This window comes from Anopheles coluzzii, chromosome 3 (genome assembly GCF_943734685.1).
Source record: "Anopheles coluzzii chromosome 3, AcolN3, whole genome shotgun sequence".
NCBI lineage: Eukaryota > Metazoa > Arthropoda > Insecta > Diptera > Culicidae > Anopheles > Anopheles coluzzii.
In genome coordinates, this window is record NC_064671.1 from 9,759,929 (window position 1) to 9,783,007 (window position 23,079).

Below are 23,079 nucleotides of genomic sequence, written 5' to 3' on the forward strand. Positions count from 1 at the left end.
AGCAGTTATTCGTTGTGCAGCAAAATTGGAAGAGAGAGTTTATTCGCGACATACACTGTTATTTATAAACTACTCGATCGAGCCGAACACTCGATATTGAACGAAGAATGTTCGTGTTTCGTTAAGCACGATATGAAGTGACAGGGCTGTGCCTGAACATCCTCCCCCCCTTGACGCAAGTCAACAAACAAAACAAAAACAATCAAAATAAACGGAAATTAGATGCCTGTGCTTTCGGATTGCTACAAGTAAGATATAAATATTGCATCTAAAGAGGCGAGTTACGAAACCTTTCATTATTTCAACGTTAGTACCCGTCCCAACCTATCGTTCTCGGTGTGCGCACGGATGATGCGCTCAAGTGGCCAGAGTGATGGATGATGCAAGCCAATATTACCATTTCTTGTCGACATGCCGTCGCCCAGTGCTGTACCGATATGTTGACGAGGAAATACTATGGGGTAAGTGTCGCGTTAGGGTCATTGGGCTTAGGTAGGAGAGGAAAGTAACACGCTACGGCTTCGATCAGGTTAAGACCGGGAGTGAAGTGATTGTTTCTTGGCGGTCTTCGCTGCTGGGTTCCAAAATGCGTAGATGGGTAGTGATGTGTGTAGTGCCCAGCGCTAAATGCGGTTTCGGTTGGTGTAATCTGTAACGACAAAGGATAGCAATTCGCCGCGGAACGTATCAAAGAGCTCATGAAGCTCCCTTGTAGCACTTTCGTGGTGTGCTGATAACCCGTGTTGCTGGTGTGCACCCTATGTGCTGGCAAATCGTGATTCACATTTTTGGCCATCAACATATCGCTATCCAGCTCGTACTGGGTTGATATGGACGCTCCGGCTTATGCACCGGGATGCGAGAATGATAGGCACCAATCAGATTGATGACGATCGAAGATTGGATCTTATAAACATGATCGTATCGGTGGCTCATCAAAACAGGCCGGGTTGCACCGTCCAATAATGCGCTTGTAGGATGCACCCTACTATGTGCATGGCTAGTGTCCACTACTGTAGTGTGAGACAAAACTTTTTCGGGAGTTTGTCTTTGAGCTGTATTGTCGCTTCTTTGTGTGCTTGCCGTGTGATCGTCAGTGTGTTGTGTGTGTGTCACCGGAGCATTTTGCGCAGCTGGCTTGATCGCAGTGGAAAATGCACCGATTTTATGTGTGTAACACGCGGAAACATTTTGCTCAGCTGGCGTCGATGCAGTGGAAAATGTGCCGGTGTTTTGTGCTTTCCACGCAGGAGCAGTTGGCGCAGCTGGCGTTGGTGCAGTGGCAAATGTGCTGGTGGAGTGCGGTGTGTATGTGAGTGTGTGTTTTGCGGGTTTATGTTGGTAGCTTGTTTCTTTTCCGCAAGGTGTCGCTGTGGCTCTGTTTGTATTAGTGTAGCTACCACCTAATTTGGGAAGCGCGATGGTGGGCAGCTGTAACCCTCCCAAAGGCTTGATGCTTGTGATTTGCGGAGTGTTTGCATTTAGTTGAATGCATCGTTTTGCCTTCAACAAGGCCTCAACACGAATCAAACGAGGCTCAAAATCTTCGCGTAAAGCTGCATTTTGGGCGATCTGCTCTTCGTTTGATACTGCTGCATCTTCTAATTTCGACTGAATTGTTTCCAGCTCGGTGGAAAGTAGTTTGAGCTTTGCAATGCGAATGTCTATTTCGATTGCATCCCGTTCTGGGAAAAAGAAACTCGGAAACCTTTCGTGACTGGCCAATACCGCGAGTAATACTGTCCTTCTGGACGATAAACCAGCAACTTGGACGAGCATAATGCAGTTCTTGCAGGAAAAAGGTGCTAGATTTCGCGTACACAATGAGCTTGGTCGATTGTGAGGCGACTAAAGCACAGTTACACGCGCGCAAACAGTGATTATCGCGAGAATAATTAAGATTTAGAAAACCAGATTCGTCTTAATCCTGGTCACGGCACCAATGTTTAATCTCACTATTTCGGATAATTTATTTTCCGCGTTTCGGTGTAACCTTCAAACCTTTAATATTTACCAGCAGTTATTCGTTGTGCAGCAAAATTGGAAGAGAGAGTTTATTCGCGACATACACTGTTATTTATAAACTACTCGATCGAGCCGAACACTCGATATTGAACGAAGAATGTTCGTGTTTCGTTAAGCACGATATGAAGTGACAGGGCTGTGCCTGAACATATAGTAATGTAAGTAAATAACTTTTCAAAGAAGCATTTGAGAGAAAGTACCAGAAAATTAGAAAAAAAAACATGACTAAGATTTTTTGGTTGTACATGTCGTGATCGTCACACATTTTAAATATTTATTTGGTTCGTATTATCGTATTTTTATTCAATTCTTACGCTCAACCGATCTCGTTGCGATTAACCATAAGACTGGCTCCCCAATGAGACATTTTGGTCCTAGCTTGAACTCGGCTGTCTTGCTTTATCTTCTATACCACACCTGCCTGCGCTCATTTGCGAGCGTTCAAATATACTCTCCCGATTGCATGTTTTCGCGAATTGCCTGCTGCTGTAAGAATGTATAAGTGAATGTGCAGCGTTTTTCTCTATGCTTCCTCTTCTCCCCCCTCGTGCCTACTCTCTTCTTCCATCGATCCGATGCGCGATTCCTGATGCGATCGCGCAATAACATTTTTAAGGTTCCGTCGCAATTATATACTGTACGAAAATGTACACAGCATTTCCATTGAGTATCTGTGGTCCACACGGAACGCCGATACCCCCAAACTTCTTCTTCTTCTTCTTTGGCGCACCCCCCAAACCCATACCCCCAAACACCACCGGAAAATAACAAATTCTCGATATTGGCGGTGTGGTGGGGAGTGATGGTGAATGTGTCAGTCTCCTCCCTCTCCTCATCATTCAATTATATTTAAACCACTTGCTACATTTCTTCCCCTTTCCCCCCTCTCCTAGAACTCATACAAGGGGAAGAGAGGGAGGAGCATCAGCTTTTTGCTCTCTCGCAAAAAATAAGTCCAAAATTGTCTGCCTTTGGGTACCAGTATGGGTACTGAGATAGGGCCCCATTTCAGGTCCATAGTTATACCCATTCATCGCGCGTTCTGGTCGTTTGGGTCAAGGCTCGCTTATTTCTCCCTGTCGCCTGACTCGTCTACTCTCCCTGATCTCACGATCTCTCTCTCTCTCTCCGAGTTTACTCTCTCTCGATCCGAGCTACCGCTAGCTACCGGTAGACGTCCGTCTCCCTTTCCGCGAGCCTTCTCCATCTGTATCTCTACTTTCGTCCAATCTCTCCTCTCTCATCCTCATTTTTGCATGTCTCAATATTTTGTCGCTCTCCTTGATTTCACTTAACTTCTCTCGCACTCTTGATCCCCACAGTACACATGACGGTTGATGTTATTTGTTTATTTATTTATTTATTTTTTATTGTTTTTTTTATTACTTAGTCACCGCAGAAACATTCGGAATGGTAGCCTCATGAGGAATTTTGACGTCCTGTGCAACGGCTCTCGACAGGAGAGCATTAATTTGCTGCTGTAGCACCACTACCGTATCCGTCTACATCGCCAACGGCTGCAACGGAACCAGCGAGTGCAGCACATCGGCTCGAAACGCCCATCACGGATTTTGTTTTTCTTTTCTTTCATAGAGACTTTGAGCCGATTGGCCTCATTTGCATCTCTTAATCGGTTAATTAGTTCTAAAACTTGAGGTTATAGTTTTGAGGTTATAATGAATAAACTGATCACGTTTTGAATTTGAATGTTTGTTGTTCTTTACCTTTTTGATGCGCATTTAGTATTGTTGAGAAATTGGGTTTCACGTTTTTTGTCCCACTTTGAACGTTCTGGATTTTTAAAGTATGCTTTATTTAGTACACATGCTACAAATCATTCCGAAGGAGACAGTTAATATTGCGCGTAGAAATGGGCGCCGAAATAAACTAATGTATCCAGCAGAAGACCAAGACGGGATTGAAATGAACTGGCACTGCGGACTTTTAGTTAAAGGTAAACGTTGAGATGTGGATCGGTGGAGTAATGGTGAGAGTCGTGATCGATGCACATTTTTTTCGTTCACAATATAATAAACTTCACTTTTATTAAAATTTGTTCTTTTTTTTAACTTTATTTCTTCGATTTCGATTTCTCCCCACAACCTTGCTACAATCGCTCAACCACAAGACTGACGTCCGTCCTCTTGCAACTTCCTTTTCTTTGCTGTGTGGTGTTCGCCTGTTCAAATTAAGTGAATTGGGAAGGACAGCTTTTTCTCATCACTTGAGGTCTGCGATATTAAGGGTTAATTAGGGTCTCAAGTAGATGGTTAGAGAGCTTAGGAGATAACGGGAGAGTCGGGCAGGACACGCATAACGAGCGCGAGAAATGCGTAGCCTCGCGAAAGTGCGTAGGTGCGTGAGAAAGGACAGGTGCGCGAGAAGGAATAGGCGCGCGAGCGTAAGGCGAGAGAGAGAAGGTATAAAAAGGAGCATCCGATCGGATAAGCTCTCTTTCTTAATACTCCGGTATACCGCGACAATACTGTTCTCCTGCGCACGATTAAGATAATAAAGTGAATATAATTGTAGAAACTTACAAATTGGTGACCCCGACGTGATCTGAAGGGTGTCGTGAAAAGTGTCGTGATTGGTGCAACAAGTGCTAAGTGCATGGCTAATGGATAGAGGAAACGACAACCGTCGTCGCTAACGCACATCACGGTCCCACCTCTTCAGCTGTTCACGTCCCTGTTATCATCGTGCTGCAGCGCAGGACTGGAGTATAACGCACACGGACACATACACTGCGTGTCGGAACATTAAGGAGAGTGCAACGCGTTACCGCGTGGACAGTGTTTTACCGCTACTACAAAACCTGTCAATCCAACGTACGGGGTGAATGCCATCGTGAAATCCGCGTTTCGGACCATGCGGTAGCCCACATTGTGAGTGTCGCAAAGGAAACCACTCACGGGTTTTTTTTTCTCGTTTACGGATGGGAAGAAGCCAGCCCTCCGAAAACTGACGAGTGTCACACGGGACCACGCCAAAGCAGCAATATTCCCGTGTGAAGAACGAGGCATAGGAAGTAACGCGATCTTCTATTTGGCAAACCACGTGACGCAGCCATCGCGATCTTCTATTTGGCAAACCACGTGAAGCAGCCATCGCGATCCTCTATTTGGCAAACCACGTGACGCAGCCATCGCGATTTTCTATGTGGCAAACCTCGTGAAGCAGCCATCGCGATCCTGTATGGTGGAAACCACATGCAGCAGCCATCTCGATCCTCTATGTGGAAAACCACGTTAACCCATCGCGCAGCAGAAATCGAGCTGTGTAAAACAACGGTAAGCAGCATAAGATGACGTGCCAATCATTCGACGGAACATCATAGTGAACGAACGGACGCAGATTTCAACTTGAACCAACGTGCGGAACATCGTGGATGACGAGTGCAGCTTTTTACGGTGCAACATCGTGGATGACGTGTGCAGTTTTTCGTCGGCGCAGCCATCGCAATAACGTGTCGAGATTTTCATCGGCGCAGCATCGTCTTTGCTGCATGAACCACAACGCCGCAGCCGCTATCGAGAACAACGAGCTGAGAACCTCGTGGTGACCTACCGGCTGCTGACGCTATACGCCACGATATCGGTGAGCTCGTTCCTTTATTTTATTTTATCTTTTCTCTTATTATAACGTATTTTCCCGCGTTCCATCATTATATTATTATCGTATATACTATTGCGTTAAATATTAACATGCATTAAATTTGAATTTGCCGACCTATTTATATATATGCATATTTATACATATTTCACAATCGTTTCGTGATACGTCATAAACATTTCAAACAAAAAATTTTTTTTCATCATAATACGCAATTTTCATCAAAAAAAAAAAATTCAACTCAATAGTGTAAGCATTTTAGAGAGAATTAGGTACATTTTTTTTATTAGATAGGGAATATTCTGTGAACTCAAAATGTCAAAGAACGAAAGTGATGATAAAAATGCTGGTCCCAGTGCAATTCCGGGGCGAGCCGCGGGGCCGTCATCAGTGGCGGGAACGATGGAACAAGAAAACTCTCATTTGGCCATAGAAAAAATTTCCACAAAATTGCCTTGTTTTTGGGAAGACGCTCCAAGCGCATGGTTTGTGGCAGCAGAAGCTGAGTTCGATATTTCAAACGTTACAAGGGAACGCTCGAAATATTCTCACGTTCTAAGCGTGCTCCCGAAAAACGTCTTGCCGAAAATAATGGACATAATAACTATGCCATTACCAAACAACCCGTACTCACATTTAAAAAGTCAACTTCTAGAAAGGCTTAACGCGAGTGAAGAACAACGAATCACTCAGTTGTTGTATCACGTACAAATGGGTGATCGTAGTCCGTCTGATTTTTACAGACACATGGTTCAGCTGGCAGGTGATTCTGCAAACCTCACTTCCGAGCTTATTCGTAAGCTTTGGTTATCAAGATTGCCAAAAACAATGGAAGTAGCGCTCATTGCCATCGGAAACCGAGAAATCAATGAGCTAATTAAAATCGCAGACAGGGTGTGGGAAGCAACCCAAGCCGGAGCGGTATCATCAATCGCAGGCGTTTCTTCTAGTGAAAGCTCGGGAAGAAATCCCTCGAATGAAACTGCAATATTGCGACAGGAAATTTCTGAACTGCGTAGTATGCTAAGGAGAATTTCCTTCCAAACAGGAAATAATAGAGGAAGACAGCGAGAAAGATCTCAGAGCCAAAAACGTGCAAGAACACCATCACAGGTTCGGAAGCACCCCATGTGTTATTTTCATTTTCGGTTTGGCGAACAAGCACGACGGTGCCAAAAACCCTGCAATTTTTCACAGCAAAAAAACTAATTTGCTCAACGGCAGCGGCGGGCAACCCGAGAGCAATATTGGGCTCCTCTCGTCTTTTCATTGACGATGAAAAAACAACATTTACCTTCCTTGTAGATACAGGAGCCGACGTGTCCGTCATACCGTACAATCTTTTTGGAAAAGTCATCAAACAAGCTGAACACCAACTAGTAGCAGCTAATGGTAGCCCTATAGCTACTTACGGAACCAAGTTGCTACAGTTAAGTCTTGGACTTAGGAGAGTGTTTTCGCACTGTTTCACACTTGCTGAAGTGAATCGACCAATCATTGGGGCTGATTTTTTAGCGAAGCACGATTTGTGGGTCGATCTTAAAAAGAAAGAGGTTGATCGATCATCTTACAGGACAAGAAACGATCGCAACGATCGCTTTGGTGGATACACCTACCCCCAAAAACTGGATGATTGAATCGAGCATATTTGGTGAAATTTTTAAAAAATATCCAACTTTAGTGGATCCACCAGATTATAAAAAGCCAGTTAGGCATTCGATAGTACATAACATCGAAACCAAAGGAAGCTTACCATTTTCTAAACCACGACGTCTGGATCCGAAAAAGCACAAGATTGCTCAAGCAGAATTTCAACACATGTTGGATCTGGGAATCTGCAGAGTGTCCTCGTCGTCAGCTTCGTCACCGCTACACATGGTACCCAAACCTGATTCAGATTGGAGACCTTGCGGCGATTATAGGCGTTTAAATGCCATCACAATACCTGATCGTTATCCGATCCCGCATGTGCAGGATTTTACGATGAACTTGGATGGTTGCAAATTTTTTTCTAAGTTGGATATCATTCGAGCGTACCACATCATACCTGTTGCCGAGGAAGACATCCACAAAACGGCGATAACCACGCCGTTCGGGTTATTTGAATTTCTAAGGATGCCGTTTGGCCTCAGAAATGCAAGCCAGTGTTTTCAACGACTCATGAATAATATTTTTCATGATTTAGATTTTGTGTTTGTATACATAGATGACATTCTGATAGCTAGTTCGACGCGTGAATCCCATTTAGAACACTTGCACATTGTTCTAAAACGTTTAACGGATCACGATATAAAACTTAAGCCATCAAAATGCATTCTTGGTGTGAATCAAATAGAATTCCTCAGCCACACCATTTCGGCGAAAGGGATAACACCATCGCCAGAAAAAATAATGGCCATTCGAGATTTTCCTTCACCATGTTCGGTGAAACAGCTTCAAAGAGTTTTGGGAATGGTGAATTATTATCACCGCTTCATTCCTAACATTTCAGATAAGCTAAGAGTGCTTCACCAGTTAGTAAAAGAGCACAACAAAAATAGGAAAATCAAATTCGAATGGTCTGACGCTTGTGAACAAGCACTAAATCAAATAAAGGATGAACTTTCAAACGCTACCATGCTCGTGCATCCGAAAAGTAATGCTACTTATACACTAACAACAGATGCTTCTAGTGTTGCTGTAGGGGCAGTATTACAACAAACTAGCGAAGGCATTTTGGAACCTCTTGCGTTTTTTTCTAAAACTATGACGCCCACGGAACAGAGGTATTCCACATTCGATAGAGAATTGCTCGCTATTACTCTTGGGATAAAACATTTCCGACATTTTCTAGAAGGTAGATCGTTCACGGTTTATACAGATCATAAACCATTGATCCATGCCCTAAATTCAAAAACAGAAAAATCCCCAAGACAATGCCGACAACTAGACTTTATTTCACAATTCACAACGGATATAAAGTACATTACTGGCGAGAGCAACGTTGTGGCAGATGCGTTATCTCGAATAGGAGAAACCAACGAAATCACAAACTTCACATATGAAGCAATTGCAAAGGAACAACAAAAAGACGAACAGCTAAAACAACTATTTGAAGACTCAAATAGTCAGGCAAACTCCAAATTCAAATTAAATCAATTAATATTGGATAAAAACAAACTAGTATTCGAGTCGTCGACTGGACAGAATAGGTTGTATGTTCCTCAATCTCTAAGAAAAAAAACTTTCGCCAACCTACACAACCTATCCCATCCGGGTATTCGCGCATCACGCAAGCTGTTATCCGAAAGATTTTTCTGGCCGTCAATGAACAAGGACGTAGGAAACTGGACTCGTTCGTGTGTTGGATGCCAAAAATCTAAAATTGGTCGTCACACTCGCTCGCCTTTGGAAGCATTATCCGTTCCAAAAGGGAGATTTGAACATGTGCACATGGACATCGTTGGTCCATTGCCACCATCCGAAGGAATGAGCTACTTACTGACCATTGTTGACCGTTTTACACGTTGGCCGGAATGCTATCCGATGCCTGATATGTCGGCTAAAACGCTAGCTGAAACATTTGTAAGGAATTACATTCCAAGGTTTGGTTGTCCATCTACAATCACAACCGATAGAGGCAGACAGTTCCAGTCAAAACTGTTTGAAGAACTAACAAAGTTGTTAGGAACACATCACATTAAAACGACTGCGTATCACCCTCAATCCAATGGAATGGTTGAAAGATTCCATCGACACTTAAAAGGAGCGTTAAAAGCCTGCGAAGACAATACGCATTGGATTTCTCGATTGCCACTGATTCTGCTGGGCATTCGAGTAGCATACAGAGACGCATTAAAAGGCGCTCCAGCAGAAATGGTATATGGAGAAAGTTTGCGACTTCCTTCCGAAGTATTTTCACCCTCTGCTGCAAAATCCGTCGAGGACGTACCCGAATTTGTTCAGGATTTTAAAAAAGCGCTAAGGCACATTGACCCATGCCCACCAAAACTAAATGATACAACACCGGTTTACTTACCAAAACACCTTCAAACCTGTAAACATGTTTTCGTACGGGTAGATAAAGTGAGAACGGGTTTACAAGCACCGTATGAAGGACCTTTTGAGGTAGTTCGACGGTGCAGAAAATTTTTCACGGTTAAAATCAAAGAAAAAAATGAATCTATTTCGATTGACCGCCTCAAACCTGCTTTCGAAATGGAGGGTGTCTCCAAAACAGGCAAAACCACAAATAGCCAAAAGAATGTTCGCTTTGCGAAAAACTAAATGAAATCTCAATTTAAGAGACAAACACTCTCACAATTCTTTTTCCATCGCGACTCCGTCACTGGTGGGGGGTTCTGTGGTGTTCGCCTGTTCAAATTAAGTGAATTGGGAAGGACAGCTTTTTCTCATCACTTGAGGTCTGCGATATTAAGGGTTAATTAGGGTCTCAAGTAGATGGTTAGAGAGCTTAGGAGATAACGGGAGAGTCGAGCAGGACACGCATAATGAGCGCGAGAAATGCGTAGCCTCGCGAAAGTGCGTAGGTGCGTGAGAAAGGACAGGTGCGCGAGAAGGAATAGGCGCGCGAGCGTAAGGCGAGAGAGAGAAGGTATAAAAAGGAGCATCCGATCGGATAAGCTCTCTTTCTTAATACTCCGGTATACCGCGACAATACTGTTCTCCTGCGCACGATTAAGATAATAAAGTGAATATAATTGTAGAAACTTACAACTTACTTCGCCCGGCCTGTCTTGCGCTTGACGCTCTTTCGCCCTTTCAAGCAAATTGCTTGATTAATTCAATTTTATGTTTTGAATATTATGATTAGCCGTTCCTATCAATATTAATCCTTCTAATTCAACTGATATATTAGTTTATCCCCTACTTATTTTTTTGTCATAATTTTTTATTACTTTTTTATTATTATTATTCAATCGCTGTCCTATCTCAATCCCTACAGTGAGCTCTCTGGAGCGCACCCACGACTTCATCACTACTTCGGATATTGGGGGCTTTTACGATAGCAGCTGTATGTTTTATATGGAGTTTAACATTTGGCGGTTGAAATAATGTGAACACTTCATACAAAACAACACGCAAAACTAGCCTCACTATATTAGCTTAAAAATATGTAAAAAAAACGCAGATTCTCATGAAGCCAAATTAAAGCAAGGCGTCGAATTGTAGTTTAAAACTTATTCTCTTTAAAATAAAATAAAATTATTCGCCACAGATAAAATTAACATATAACAATTAATACAAGCGTATCACGCACGTCTGGCCTTTTTCGCTGTCCGTATGAGAGAGCATCCATTCATGTATAGATTTCTCGCATCATACACAAGAACGATCACCGACTGTCTCTCACGTGCGGCATATTTTCATATTTTTGTCAAATAAAAGAGTAAATAAAGAGTGTACGCATATTTTTATAAATTAAATTTAAAATGTGTCCCAAGGTCTGAAGAAAGAGTATTGAACCATGTATTGTTGAAAAATATCTCCTGTGCGGTAAAAAAGTCATTTTGATTACTCTTTTATTTGGCATAACGTCCTACGCGAACATGCCGGCCTATACAGGCTTTGGTGACTTAAATCATTACCACGTAGCCGGATAGTCAATCCTAGCTACGGGGGGACGATCCATTATAGGCTTGAACTCATGACGGACATATTAATGAGTCGTTCGAGTTGACGACTGTACCACGGGACCGCCCCAATTGGATTTTAGAACCCATTTTGATTACTCATAAACTCCTAATTTTGTATTGAATTTGTTCGCTAATACCGGTCATTTGAAGCGCTTCCAAATAGTTGCTACTGTTACAACGGCTTCTATAGAATATATTCGAATATATTCGAGTTGTGCGGATTCCTCGGGAACGCACAAACCGCGGAACTCGGGAACCGAATTCACCCGATCCCGAATCGACAGATCGTTCTACGAAGAGAACCGGAGATCGTTGACCGTCCGGACAGAGCAGACCACCTTTTTAACGTGTCATAGTGTTTGTCATAATTTGTATTTTAATGTGTTAATAAATAAGTAATAGTACTAAAGAACACAAAAAGTATAAAAAATAAATTTAGTATTAAATTAAAATTAGTATTAAATACTTGTGGACTATGTGCTCCCGATTCACCTAATGGGCTGCTGTAGCGCTTGCTTTGCGTATGTTTAACGTGTCGATTGTTTTCGTGAAGTGTAATACAATTGTTTTTATGTGAACGGTATGGCCTGAACTCTTGCTAAGTAGATTGCAATGGTGTGATATGGATTTGTGAAGTGTGTTACAATGAGTGTATAATAGCTGATAGTGTGTATGTCAATAGAACATCAAACGATGTTCTACTGTAGTATAAAAGTTTTAACGTGCGGTGTTGGTGTAGAAGAGTCCATCAAAAATGGCGAAGGTTTGTTACAAGATGCTAGGTGCTCTGCAAATGCAAGAAATGAGGCATATTAGTGTATCGTTTTAGGTGTTTATTGCGGGTCTGAGCTGTAGGCTTTCGTGGTATACTTACGAGCTGATAGCTGTCCTCCAGGACGACGTGGAATAGACGAATCTTTCCAGAGCAACGTTCAGGCATATCCATGAAACAGTGCCTTGCGGTAAAAGTGTAAAGCCGCAAATGGAACTCATACTACAAGATGACGAGCGACACGATGTTGGCTGGCTCATTTATGCAGTTAGTGGTTGGTTAAAGAAAGGATATGATTTAGAAATGATAAAAAATGTCAGCCAAAGCACAAATGCTCGTATAAGGTGTGCAGTGCAAGGAATGAAGTAAAAATATTATAGTATGGTTAGAGTTAAAACTTACCTCGGAATTCGAACTTCAGGGTAGCGCAGATTCGAGCTTTAGATCTTCGTAGTACGCTTATACGTGGCGATGACGTTTCTGCAGGAGACAATCGACGAACCTGTGCAGGAGAAACATCCCATTGCCAAGGAAAATATCTCATCGCTTTTATTGAGAAGAAAGCGATAATGAGTTTAACATCGTGTTATATCTCAACCCAATGGCCCCCTAGATGGCCAAGAATGGCACTCAAATGAGGCTGTATGTCGAAGTGGGCGTGCGAACTATAGGGATGTCGGTTAACGCGCAATCCACGCGATTTGTGAGTGCCGATCAGAAGAGATTAGAAAGGTCGCGATGAAAGTTTGGCCCCAACCATGTAATAACAAAAAAGGGGACAATCATCTTCTCTCTGCCTGAGTCAAAATATACGAAACATTGGCCAGCAGCTGATGAGAGATGTGAGACGCGAAAAATATCTATGCTATGCTAAGTGGTAAGTGATCCTAAGAAGATAGAAGAGCATCTAAATAATGCTTATAAACTGTGCTTTTTATGTACGTCAATTTCATCAGATGCGATCTTCGAACTTCGTCCTCGAATTCCAAACGTTTTTTTTTTTTTTTTTTTTTTTTTAAATTGAGAATTAAATCTTTATGACTAACCTACGTGGGGGACGTAGAGTGGGGGACTCACGACACTAAGCGTGCCGCGTTACCGCCCTAAACGCACTCCATGTGCCTCTTTCTTCTTAACCCTCCGGCCCCATTAGGCAGCAGGGAGAAGGAAAGGCAAAAAGCCAATCTGCAAACCTTTAAGGCTACATTCGGCGAGCACAACTTGTACTCCACTAGGTACACCCCCCGATGTACCCTATTAGACCCTCATTAACTTGACTCCACCGTAATGATACGGCCCCGTATATTACCGTGTGATAGGTCACGGTACACGGGTCACTGCCGTTCAACCACCGGCACTACCCAAGGAGGGACAAAAAAGGCTATTGATAGCCATGATATCGGAACACCTCATGCTCTGGCAGACGAGCCATGCGCTCTAGAACAATAGAAGTGTTACAGCCAGTGCATGGGATAAAATATCCGGCAGGCTAGCCACAACGGTGGCTATTTGCCGGGAAGTGTGGTACCAGCTCCGATACAACTATCGCCAAATCAGAATGGCTATTTGCCGGAAGGTGTGGTACCAGCTCCGGTACAAGTATCGACAGAACAGGATGCGTGAGCTGGCATCTATTCGCAAAGGCGAATGTAAGTAGGAAGTTGCTTGACGCGCTGTAAAGATATGAAGCTGAATTTTGATCCTTTTTTGAGTGATCTCGAAGCTCGGATGCGGCACAAAATTAGTAAAGAGCGACTGGCAAATGGAGCAGGCGTTTTTTGCCGACGTCCAAAAAGGATATTGATAGCCTTGGTATCGGAACACCCCTTGCTCTGGCAGCCAAGCCATATGTATTATGGCAATAAAAGCCTTACTGCCAGGGCATGGGGTGCAATAGCTGCGGGGCTACGGAGATCGGTGCCGGAGTGCAAAAAGATGTGGCAGCAGCTCAGGTTCCGCTATCGGCAGGTTCAGATGCGCGTAGACGCTGCTAGCCGCAATGGCGAAAGTAAGTAAGAAGTTGCTTGACGCGCTGTAAATGCATGAAGTAAGGCATCATAAATCGGACTTTATTTATTAATGTTTATTTCAGATCCTAGGTACAGGCCAAAATGGTTCGCGTACGAGGCCATGGCCTTCTTAAGAAGCAGCAGCACTGATGCCATGCTGCAGAGAGATGGTCAGGTATGTTGATAAAACAGAGAATGAGTTTCAAAGGTGATACGATAATGTGCTCTTGTTTTGCAGGTTTCGTACCGACCAGCAGAGGAAGCTGCCGGATTGGGCAACCCGGTGGCTTCCTCAACGCCGAGGCCTGTACCTAGGGAGGAGGACATGGGGGCGTACGATTTTGGCCCATTGTTTGAGGTGGCAGCTCAAGCAATGAGGCCAAAAAGAAAAAAAGACGCCCCCAAAATACTGCAGGCCATTATCGACGCGATCGGAAGATTCGACGACGCGTAATTGTGTGATGTTTTTGTTAAGTTTAGTTTGTTGGTCTATTTATCTATTTACAAGTAGAAGCTGCAGCCGGACCAGTAATGGCTGCTGCGAAATGGAGGCCAGCGGACCACATAGCGGCTAGGCAGGTATGGCCAAAAAAACTACCCTCTTTTTCAGGGAAACCGCGAGAGTGGCCATAATTCCACAACTATTTTGTGGAATCAACAAAAGCCTGCGGACTTTCTCCAGTCGAAAATGCAGCCCGGTTAGAAGAGTGTCTCACAGGACCTGCACGAGACGCTGTCGAAGGATGGCTCGATAATCCTAATTCAGTGCCGCTCGTGATCAAAACGCTGCAGCGACTGTACGGGCGACCTTCACTCGTCGTGAAGGATCTGCTGGAAAAGGTACGGCGCACAGCAGCACCCAGGCCAGAACAGCTACACGAGCTCATCACGTTTGGACTGGCGGTACTACATTTGTGCGACCATCTTAGCAACGCAGACTTGGCACATTACCTCTCTAACCCGGAGCTGTTAGAAGAACTGGTGGAAAAACTACCTGCAACGAGACAGTTAGAATGGGTGAGATACAGCAAGAAATACCTACATCCAACATTAAAGGAGTTTGGCATGTTTATGGACAAGCTGGTTGACGAGGCTAGTGCAGTCACGAAGTACGTTCAACCGAAGGCCAATGTACATCGCCCAGCACATCGCATGCACGTGCATAGCTGTGCAAGTAGTGAAATGTCTGTTGTACTAAGCACACCACCTCGCGAGAGACAAACACCTACACTCGAAATTCCTTCGACACCGTGTCACCTGTGCAAGAACACGGGTCACAAACTAAGAGAATGCGAAGCGTTCAAGCGCATGTCTCCCGTGGAACGTGTTGAGGCTGTGACACGGATGAAGCTGTGCCGCAACTGCCTTGCAAATCACGGAACGAAGCCTTGTCGGTCGAAATTCTCCTGTGGCGTCCCGGGTTGTGGTGAACGGCATCACAGCTTATTGCACCGGTTGATGGAAGGGGCGACCGCCCAAACAGCACAGTGTCAAACGCATCAACATAGTGCGAATTCAACTCTGTTTCGTGTAGTGCCCGTGACGGTATACAATGGGAACAGGCGAGTTGACACGCACGCATTTCTCGATGAAGGATCATCATTGACGCTGATTGAAGATACTCTAGCTGCGAGTATTGGATTGAAGGGCCATCCGGACCCACTTGAGCTGCAGTGGACCGCCAACGTAAAGCGCAAGGAGGAATCTTCGCATTTGACCAGCCTAGAGATCTCTGCACGCGGGGGAGAGCGGCGCTATCCAATAGCGGCCGCTCATACGGTTAAACAGCTAAGTTTGCCACAACAAAAAAATGATTATTCCACACTGATAAGTTCTTATGACTACTTACAGGATCTGCCAGCTGAACAACACGAAGATGGTATGCCGAGAATCCTTATCGGCTTGGAGAACGTGCACCTACTTACACCGCTGGAGTCTCGGTCTGGTCAATCTGGAGGACCGATCGCAGTGAGGACGGTGTTAGGATGGTCTGTTTACGGGCCACATAAGGAAAACACCACCAAGCGTCAACCAGCGACGGCCAACAGCAACAGGGCGAGCCAGCAGCAGGATTTATCGGCCCCTATCGGACATGTGCCAGAGATGAACGCAGTATCGCTGCTTTGTGATGATCATGCTGTGGCAAACCAGCAGCACCCTTGCAACTTCTCTTCACCAACGGCAACGGCCGCCAGCTACCGTACCATCAGAGGCGCTGACTACCATCATCACCGAGTGACGATACCGGGTGGTGAGGTAGTATCCATCACCAAAAACATACAGCAGGAACAGCAGCGTCGACGAATCCTGACAACCTTCAGCAGCACGGCGGTCGATAAACAACCGCTACCACGGCCGAATGCAAGCATTTGCAGCCAATCAAACATTTGCAGCAACAATCCCAGCAGCAACAACAACGCGTACGATACACAACAGCCGTCGCGCATATCCCGTACAAACTCGATGGCATTGACCGCTACGATTGCTTTACCGCTACGAGAGCAGACGGAAAGCGAAACACAAAAAATGTAATACGACTAGGAAGCGCAAGTCAGGAAACGAAGTTATTAGAGATTAGGAAGGAAGTTACTTTATAGATCGTCAAAGCACATGGAGTGAACCCGGTAAGAAAATTGACAGATAACCGGTTCACGGGGTGGGGTGTTGCGACGATCGTAAACAAACAGAGCAGAACTGTCACCGCAGCTGACAGCCAAACTATCAAGACTTGCGATCGCGAGAGATTCCTTAATCTCACCTATAGAGGGCACTGCAACGGGTTCGGGTACAGGGAAGGCGAATGACCTCAGGATCAGGAATCGGGTTCCTCGCCATCGCGAGTCTTGATAGTTTGGCTGTCAGCTGCGGTGACAGTTCTGCTCTGTTTGTTTACGATCGTCGCAACAGTGAGTAACTTTTTCGTACACAGAGATTCTATAGTGAGCAATCGTGTCACCTATGAGCGTAACGTGAGCGTAACGTGAGCGTCACCTCTTCGTTTTGTAATGGGAGATTTGCCATTTCAAAGGTTTTTTAGTATAATATTATAATATTATAATATTATAATATAATAATATAATAATATAATAATATAATAATATTATAATATTATAATATTATAATATTATAATATTATAATATTATAATATTATAATATTATAATATTTTGTTATATTATTACATCCGTAAACATACAAACATTGTTTTTGCTCCTATTTTCGACGATTTATAGCAGTTTTACACTCTTACTCTCCTAAGATTGGAGTTGATAAGTACTCACAATAATATTTTTATGTTGCTTATTATGGTTCACAACTTATTATTTTTCTCTTATGTTATTGCAATATTGCTTGAAAGTTAGGATTTTCGATAAAAGAAATGTCGTAGCATATATCAACATACGCGATGCAGTGTTCAGATCAAGTTTTATAGGAATATTCTTGTTAAAGGAAAACTAACTTGTTCATCGTGATTTAAAATTGCAGACAAATTAGAATAAATTATGCAAGCACCAAATCTGTAGTAAAAACCACACTTTCATTGGTTTAGTGTCCTGGTTCTCTTAAACATCTGCCATGTTGTCTGGTAATTTAAGGTTTTTAGTTATCCTGCCAAAAATAGGCATAGTTCCGAAAACTAGTACAGTTTCCCTAGTGCGAGTCGTATCGTCTCTCGTCCCGAATGTTCCGCGGTATTGCTGGTCAACATTATTAATCATTTCGTTCTTTTACAGGCTAGTTCTCGCCATGCGGTACCAAGGGCTGAAGGTAAAGCTGTAAGTAATGCTATTAGTTTATCTGCATTATAGTATTGTATCTGTATTACTATTACTATTATCTATAACTGTAAAGCAGTTTGACAAAAAAAAACTTACTTATCCGGCGCTACAACCGCTTTGCGTATTAGTTTGTATTTGTTCAACGTTCATAGTGTACGATTTTGCAATCCTTTCAAGTGAGCATCTCAACCACATAATTATTTAGAATCACGGGTTATAATTTGATAATTGTTGATACACTTACAACACGTTGGTAGAAGAAAACAATGATGTCTTTCGATTTGAATACCCCAATGATTCAATCAATCTACCAATGCTTGCTGTGTTGAAGAAAGGCATCTCCTTTATGAAATAAAGATCATCCAAGTACCCATAGTTGGTTAGCAAAACCATTCTATAGTGATATATAGAATCTAATATTATAATATAATATTATATTATTATATCTGTAAACATAAAAACATTGGTTTTGCTCCTATTTTCGACGATTTATAGCAGTTTTACACTCTTACTCACAATAATAATTTTATGTTGCTTATTATGGTTCACAACTTATTATTTTTCTCTTATGTTATTGCAATATTGCTTGAAAGTTAGGTTTTTTGATAAAAGAAATGTCGTAGCATATATCAACATACGCGATGCAGTGTTCAGATCAAGTTTTATAGGAATATTCTTGTTCAAGGAAAACTAACTTGTTCATCGTGATTTAAAATTGCAAACAAATTAGAATAAATTATGCAAGCACCAAATCTGTAGTAAAAACCACACTTTCATTGGTTTAGTGTCCTCTGTGGTAGTGGTTTAGTGTTCTCTTAAACATCTGCCATGTTGTCTGGTAATTTAAGGTTTTTAGTTATCCTGCCAAAAATAGGCATAGTTTCGAAAACTAGTACAGTTTCCCTAGTGCGAGTCGTATCGTCTCTCGTCCCGAATGTTCCGCGGTATTGCTGGTCAACATTATTAATCATTTCGTTCTTTTACAGGCTAGTTCTCGCCATGCGGTACCAAGGGCTGAAGGTGAAGCTGTAAGTATTGCTATTACTTTATCTGCATTATATTATTGTATCTGTATTACTATTACTATTATCTATAACTGTAAAGCAGTTTGACAAAAAAAAACTTACTTATCCGGCGCTACAAGCGCTTTGCGTATTAGTTTGTATTAGTTCAACGTTCATAGTGTACGATTTTGCAATCCTTTCAAGTGAGCATTTGATTTCACTTGGATGAAACTTCGAAGCAAGAACTTATTTGTATTACTTTTATTTTAAATGTGTAGTACCACACACCACTACTACGCATAATCAAATTGATGGAACGGGGTAGAATCTCTACCACATAATAATTTAGAATCACTGGGAATAATTTGATAATTGTTGATACACTTACAACACGTTGGTAGAAGAAAACAATGATGTCTTTCGATTTGAATACCCCAATGATTCAATCAATCTACCAATGCTTGTTGTGTCGAAGAAAGGCATCTCCTTTATGAAATAAAGATCATCCAAGCACCCATAGTTGGTTAGCAAAACCGTTCTATAGTGAGTAACTTTTTCGTACACAGAGATTCTATAGTGAGCAATCGTGTCACCTATGAGCGTAACGTGAGCGTAACGTGAGCGTCACCTCTTACTTCGTTTTGTAATGGGAGATTTATTTGTTTTTACTATACATACTATACTATACAGAACATATTGTAATACACCATGATGCCATGCTGCAGAGAGATGTCCAGGTTTCGTACCGGCCAGCAGAGGAAGCTGCCGGATTGGGCAACCCTTTGGCTTTCTCAACGCCTAGGCCTGTACCTAGGGAGGAGGATATGGGGGCGTACGATTTTGGCCCATTGTTTGAGGTGGCAGCTCAAGCAATGAGGCCAAAAACTAAAAAATAAAGACGCCTCCAGAATTCTGCAGGCTATAATTGACGCGATAGGAAGGTTTGAGGGCGCTAGGACTTCAATGCTTTGTGAGGTCTAGGAATTATTGTTTTGCTGATTTATTTATTTCTTCAACAAAAGTAATTGAGCCACTATTCCGGTTGCAGTTACACTAAGATAGCAACTAGCAATATTTTTGCAATTTCACGCCTGTGTGGTTTGTGTTTTTGCAGTCATAAATTTTCAGATGTCTCGTATGGATTTTAATAAAATCGCAAACATATGACTATCTATATACATTACTAATTCATGATTTGTCTTTTTTTTGTAAGGCCTTAACCCGTAGCCAAAAACTGCAGCTTTTGCGCTGCATTAAAAACACCCCTTGCTCTGGCAGACAAAACATATGTATTATGGCAATAACAGCCTTACTGCCAGGGCATGGGGTGCAATAGCTGCCGGGCTACGTAGCACGGTGCCCACTTGTAAAAAAGTGTGGCAGCAGCTCAGGTTCCGCTATCGGCAAGTTCAGATGCGCGTAATCGCTGCGAATTGCAACGACGAAAGTAAGTAAGAAGTTGCTTGACGCGCTGTAAATGCATGAAGTAAGACATATTCAGTCGTACCTTGCATATAAATGGATACCAGCATTACATGCCAATCATAGAACACGTAAATTTTTAAAGCGCAACGCTATAAAATGAGTGCGAGAACATAGCACAGTTCAGTTACGCAGCCGGTAACGTAATAGGATTCGAGCAGTAGCATCGATTAAAAATTGCAGAGGTTTGTTAAAAGATGCTTGATGCGCTGGCAAATGCATGAAGTAAGACATGGTAAATTGTGCGTTAGTAAATTGATGTTATTTATCAAACCACGGTTTATTAGGTCTTGTATACTTACCATTGCTTTCCTCCAGGATGACGACGAATGGACGAATCTCTATAGAGAAACGCTATCGAGCTACCAAAATATCTACTTGACACTTGGAACCTGTGCTACACGAATGACGAGCAGCACAATATCCGATGCAATTGTAGCGGTCAGTGATATATTCTGGAAATGGTACAGAAAGATGTTAGTAATTAGTTCCAGGTCAAGAGAAGGAATATAGGGATTATATGCTACACAAACCCCCTTTGGAACAAAATGTACGAAAACAACCCTACGGATGCGGAAATCCCCCGTTTCATCCATTTTATCATGCGTAGTAGTTGTGTGGCTCAAAACGTTTAAATAATAATGATAATAAAGTAACACAAATATGTACTTGCTTGGAACTATCTTCCAAGTGTAGTCAATTGCTCGCTTGAAAGGATTGCAAAATCGTACGCTGTGAACGATGAACATTTACAACTTTCCATTGTAGATTAACCCAAACATGCGTGGTAAAATGCAATATAGTGAATCTATCGGAGCTACATAGCTAGGATTAAGTGTCGCCTGAAAGACGGATAAGATTTTGCACGAGTTGTGTTAAACAGTTGAAAAAAAAATCTAAAATTTAATAATTGAATTTTAATATTTATTCATCGATCGAAAGTATATCTTGCGGGAAAAATTATCTTTTGGTTCAGCAGTGGCATTACAGTTGAACTGAACTGAAAAACTGAAATGAACTGCAATTCCTATTGGGAAAAGTAGTGGTACAATAATGTACACGGAATAAGGACATTCCTGCGCCAAGGTGTTCTTTTTTATATGAGCACATGATGAAGCAACTAATTTTCATATCTTATAAGCATATCTTATAGATCATCAACATGTTTTTATATAACAAGCAAAACAGCTAACAAATTTATAGAACTTTTGAAAAAAACGTAAGTAAAATTTAGAAAAGACTTTAGCATCCTCTCAAAACTTGCGGCCTGGCCGGTTGGGGTGTTGGAGTTACAGCACATTTTTATTGAAAAAAAAAATTGGTAGGATTTTTTAAATTCTAATTTTACTACGATATGTTACAAAACATTGTTATGAACCTATAAAACAGTATTCATTCAAATCTAACAAGTAATTCAAAAGTACACGCTTTTAACCACGAAAAACAACATTCTTCCATACGAAATGCATGGCCTACCAGGGTATGCCTGATGAAAATTTATTCTTGATGGTGGGAACAAGTGGTCCGCAGACTAAAGGTTAGAACACTGCTTATTATTATATATTATACGTTTCGGATACGCATTTTAGGAGCATGGTTACTTACCAATTGGTTGCTTTCTTCCAGGACGAGTCCTATTGATCCCATTATAATGATGAAAGATCAAACACGAATATATCAAGCAGAAATATTCACAGGACAATAATAGCTCAACCGCACAGTTTGGCACTCTGATTGTAAAAGAACGATATGATAATGAAACGGAAGTGAGGCTGTGACGTTAGAGTGAGACAAAGATCGAGAAAAAAAATAAGGTGTCTGATCAAAAACGATACGAAACGATCAAGCTACAATCAGTACCGTTGCGTAACCGATCGCGCGGAGGACACATGACCATGTTTTCATACGAGTTTTTTTTTAAAGCCGCTAGCTAATTTTTTTTAAATGAAAAAATAGGAATTTTTACAGCTGAAAAAATATTTTGAATGAATTTCTGCTTAGCATTTTCGTAGTAAGCTGGCGATATCGGAATGATTGTCTCATGTCGTCATACATATGACTCAAGTTACACTAAGCAATTAACGCCGCGCTCTTGCAACTATCGAACAAAACATCTGACCCGCGTACAAGGTGGCCATAATATAGAGGTTATCTTTTTGCAAGATGTATGTCGTAACAAGGTGTATCATTATCGCAACTACCCAGTCAGACAAATCGGACTTAATTTACCCCTATCTTACCGCTAAATTACCGGTAATTTAAGAGTAATTTAATGGTAAATTAGCAGTCGTTAATTTATCCATTCGAGCAGTTTTGAAAGATCCTGTCAATGTTTGGATAGCTCCTATCAATTCCTTCCTCAATTTTGTTTTATTTTTTTCGGCCTCATTTCATTTTCCTTAAGTTATACAAACAATTTCTTTTTTTTTCAGCCAACTCGACATGTACAGCCGCTTCACCCGGAGAAAATGATGCACAATAAGCACTAATAAACGTACTTTCTCGGCTGATTTTTACGTTTAACAGTTTTGAACACACCGCCGTCGTCTTCTTCCGCTAAAGATCATTAAAACTACACTCTTTTTGCTCTTATTTATATCTTTTCACCGGCAACAAACGACAACACTTCCTTCCGCTAAATTGCTCTTAAATTACTGTTATGCCAGACACAAAACTGCTCGAATGGGTAAATTAACAGAAGGCTGTCTGACTGGGTTATACCCAGGTGACAACTGTTCTACAGTTTTAGCTTATGCTT

At 42.1% G+C, this 23,079-nt stretch overlaps 1 protein-coding gene and 2 long non-coding RNA genes across 3 annotated transcripts; 1 reads left to right on the forward strand and 2 right to left on the reverse strand.

Moving 5' to 3' along the window:
- Nucleotides 1–11,667: 11,667 nt before the first annotated feature.
- On the reverse strand, nt 11,668–13,050 carry LOC125907413 (uncharacterized). Its single transcript, XR_007452618.1, has 3 exons — nt 12,451–13,050; nt 12,151–12,299; nt 11,668–12,063 (listed from the first exon to the last, which is right to left on the reverse strand). It is a non-coding gene; the product is annotated as an uncharacterized LOC125907413 (long non-coding RNA).
- A 556-nt stretch (nt 13,051–13,606) lies between these two features.
- On the forward strand, nt 13,607–16,589 carry LOC125907572 (uncharacterized). The gene is made up of 2 exons (XM_049610703.1): nt 13,607–13,697; nt 14,752–16,589. The coding sequence occupies exons 1-2, from the start codon at nt 13,607–13,609 to the stop codon at nt 16,587–16,589; spliced, it is 1,929 nt and encodes a 642-aa protein (XP_049466660.1).
- A 3,256-nt stretch (nt 16,590–19,845) lies between these two features.
- On the reverse strand, nt 19,846–22,188 carry LOC125907274 (uncharacterized). Its single transcript, XR_007452544.1, has 3 exons — nt 21,927–22,188; nt 20,624–20,776; nt 19,846–20,530 (listed from the first exon to the last, which is right to left on the reverse strand). It is a non-coding gene; the product is annotated as an uncharacterized LOC125907274 (long non-coding RNA).
- Nucleotides 22,189–23,079: the final 891 nt, after the last annotated feature.

Excerpts from the sequence above, each read along its gene's own strand:
- LOC125907572 (XM_049610703.1), top strand. The coding sequence starts at position 13,607 with ATGGCTATTTGCCGGAAGGTGTGGTACCAGCTCCGGTACAAGTATCGA. Across the intron at positions 13,698-14,751 it reads ATCTATTCGCAAAGGCGAAT|CCCGGTTAGAAGAGTGTCTC; the intron begins GTAAGTAGGAAG and ends TCGAAAATGCAG.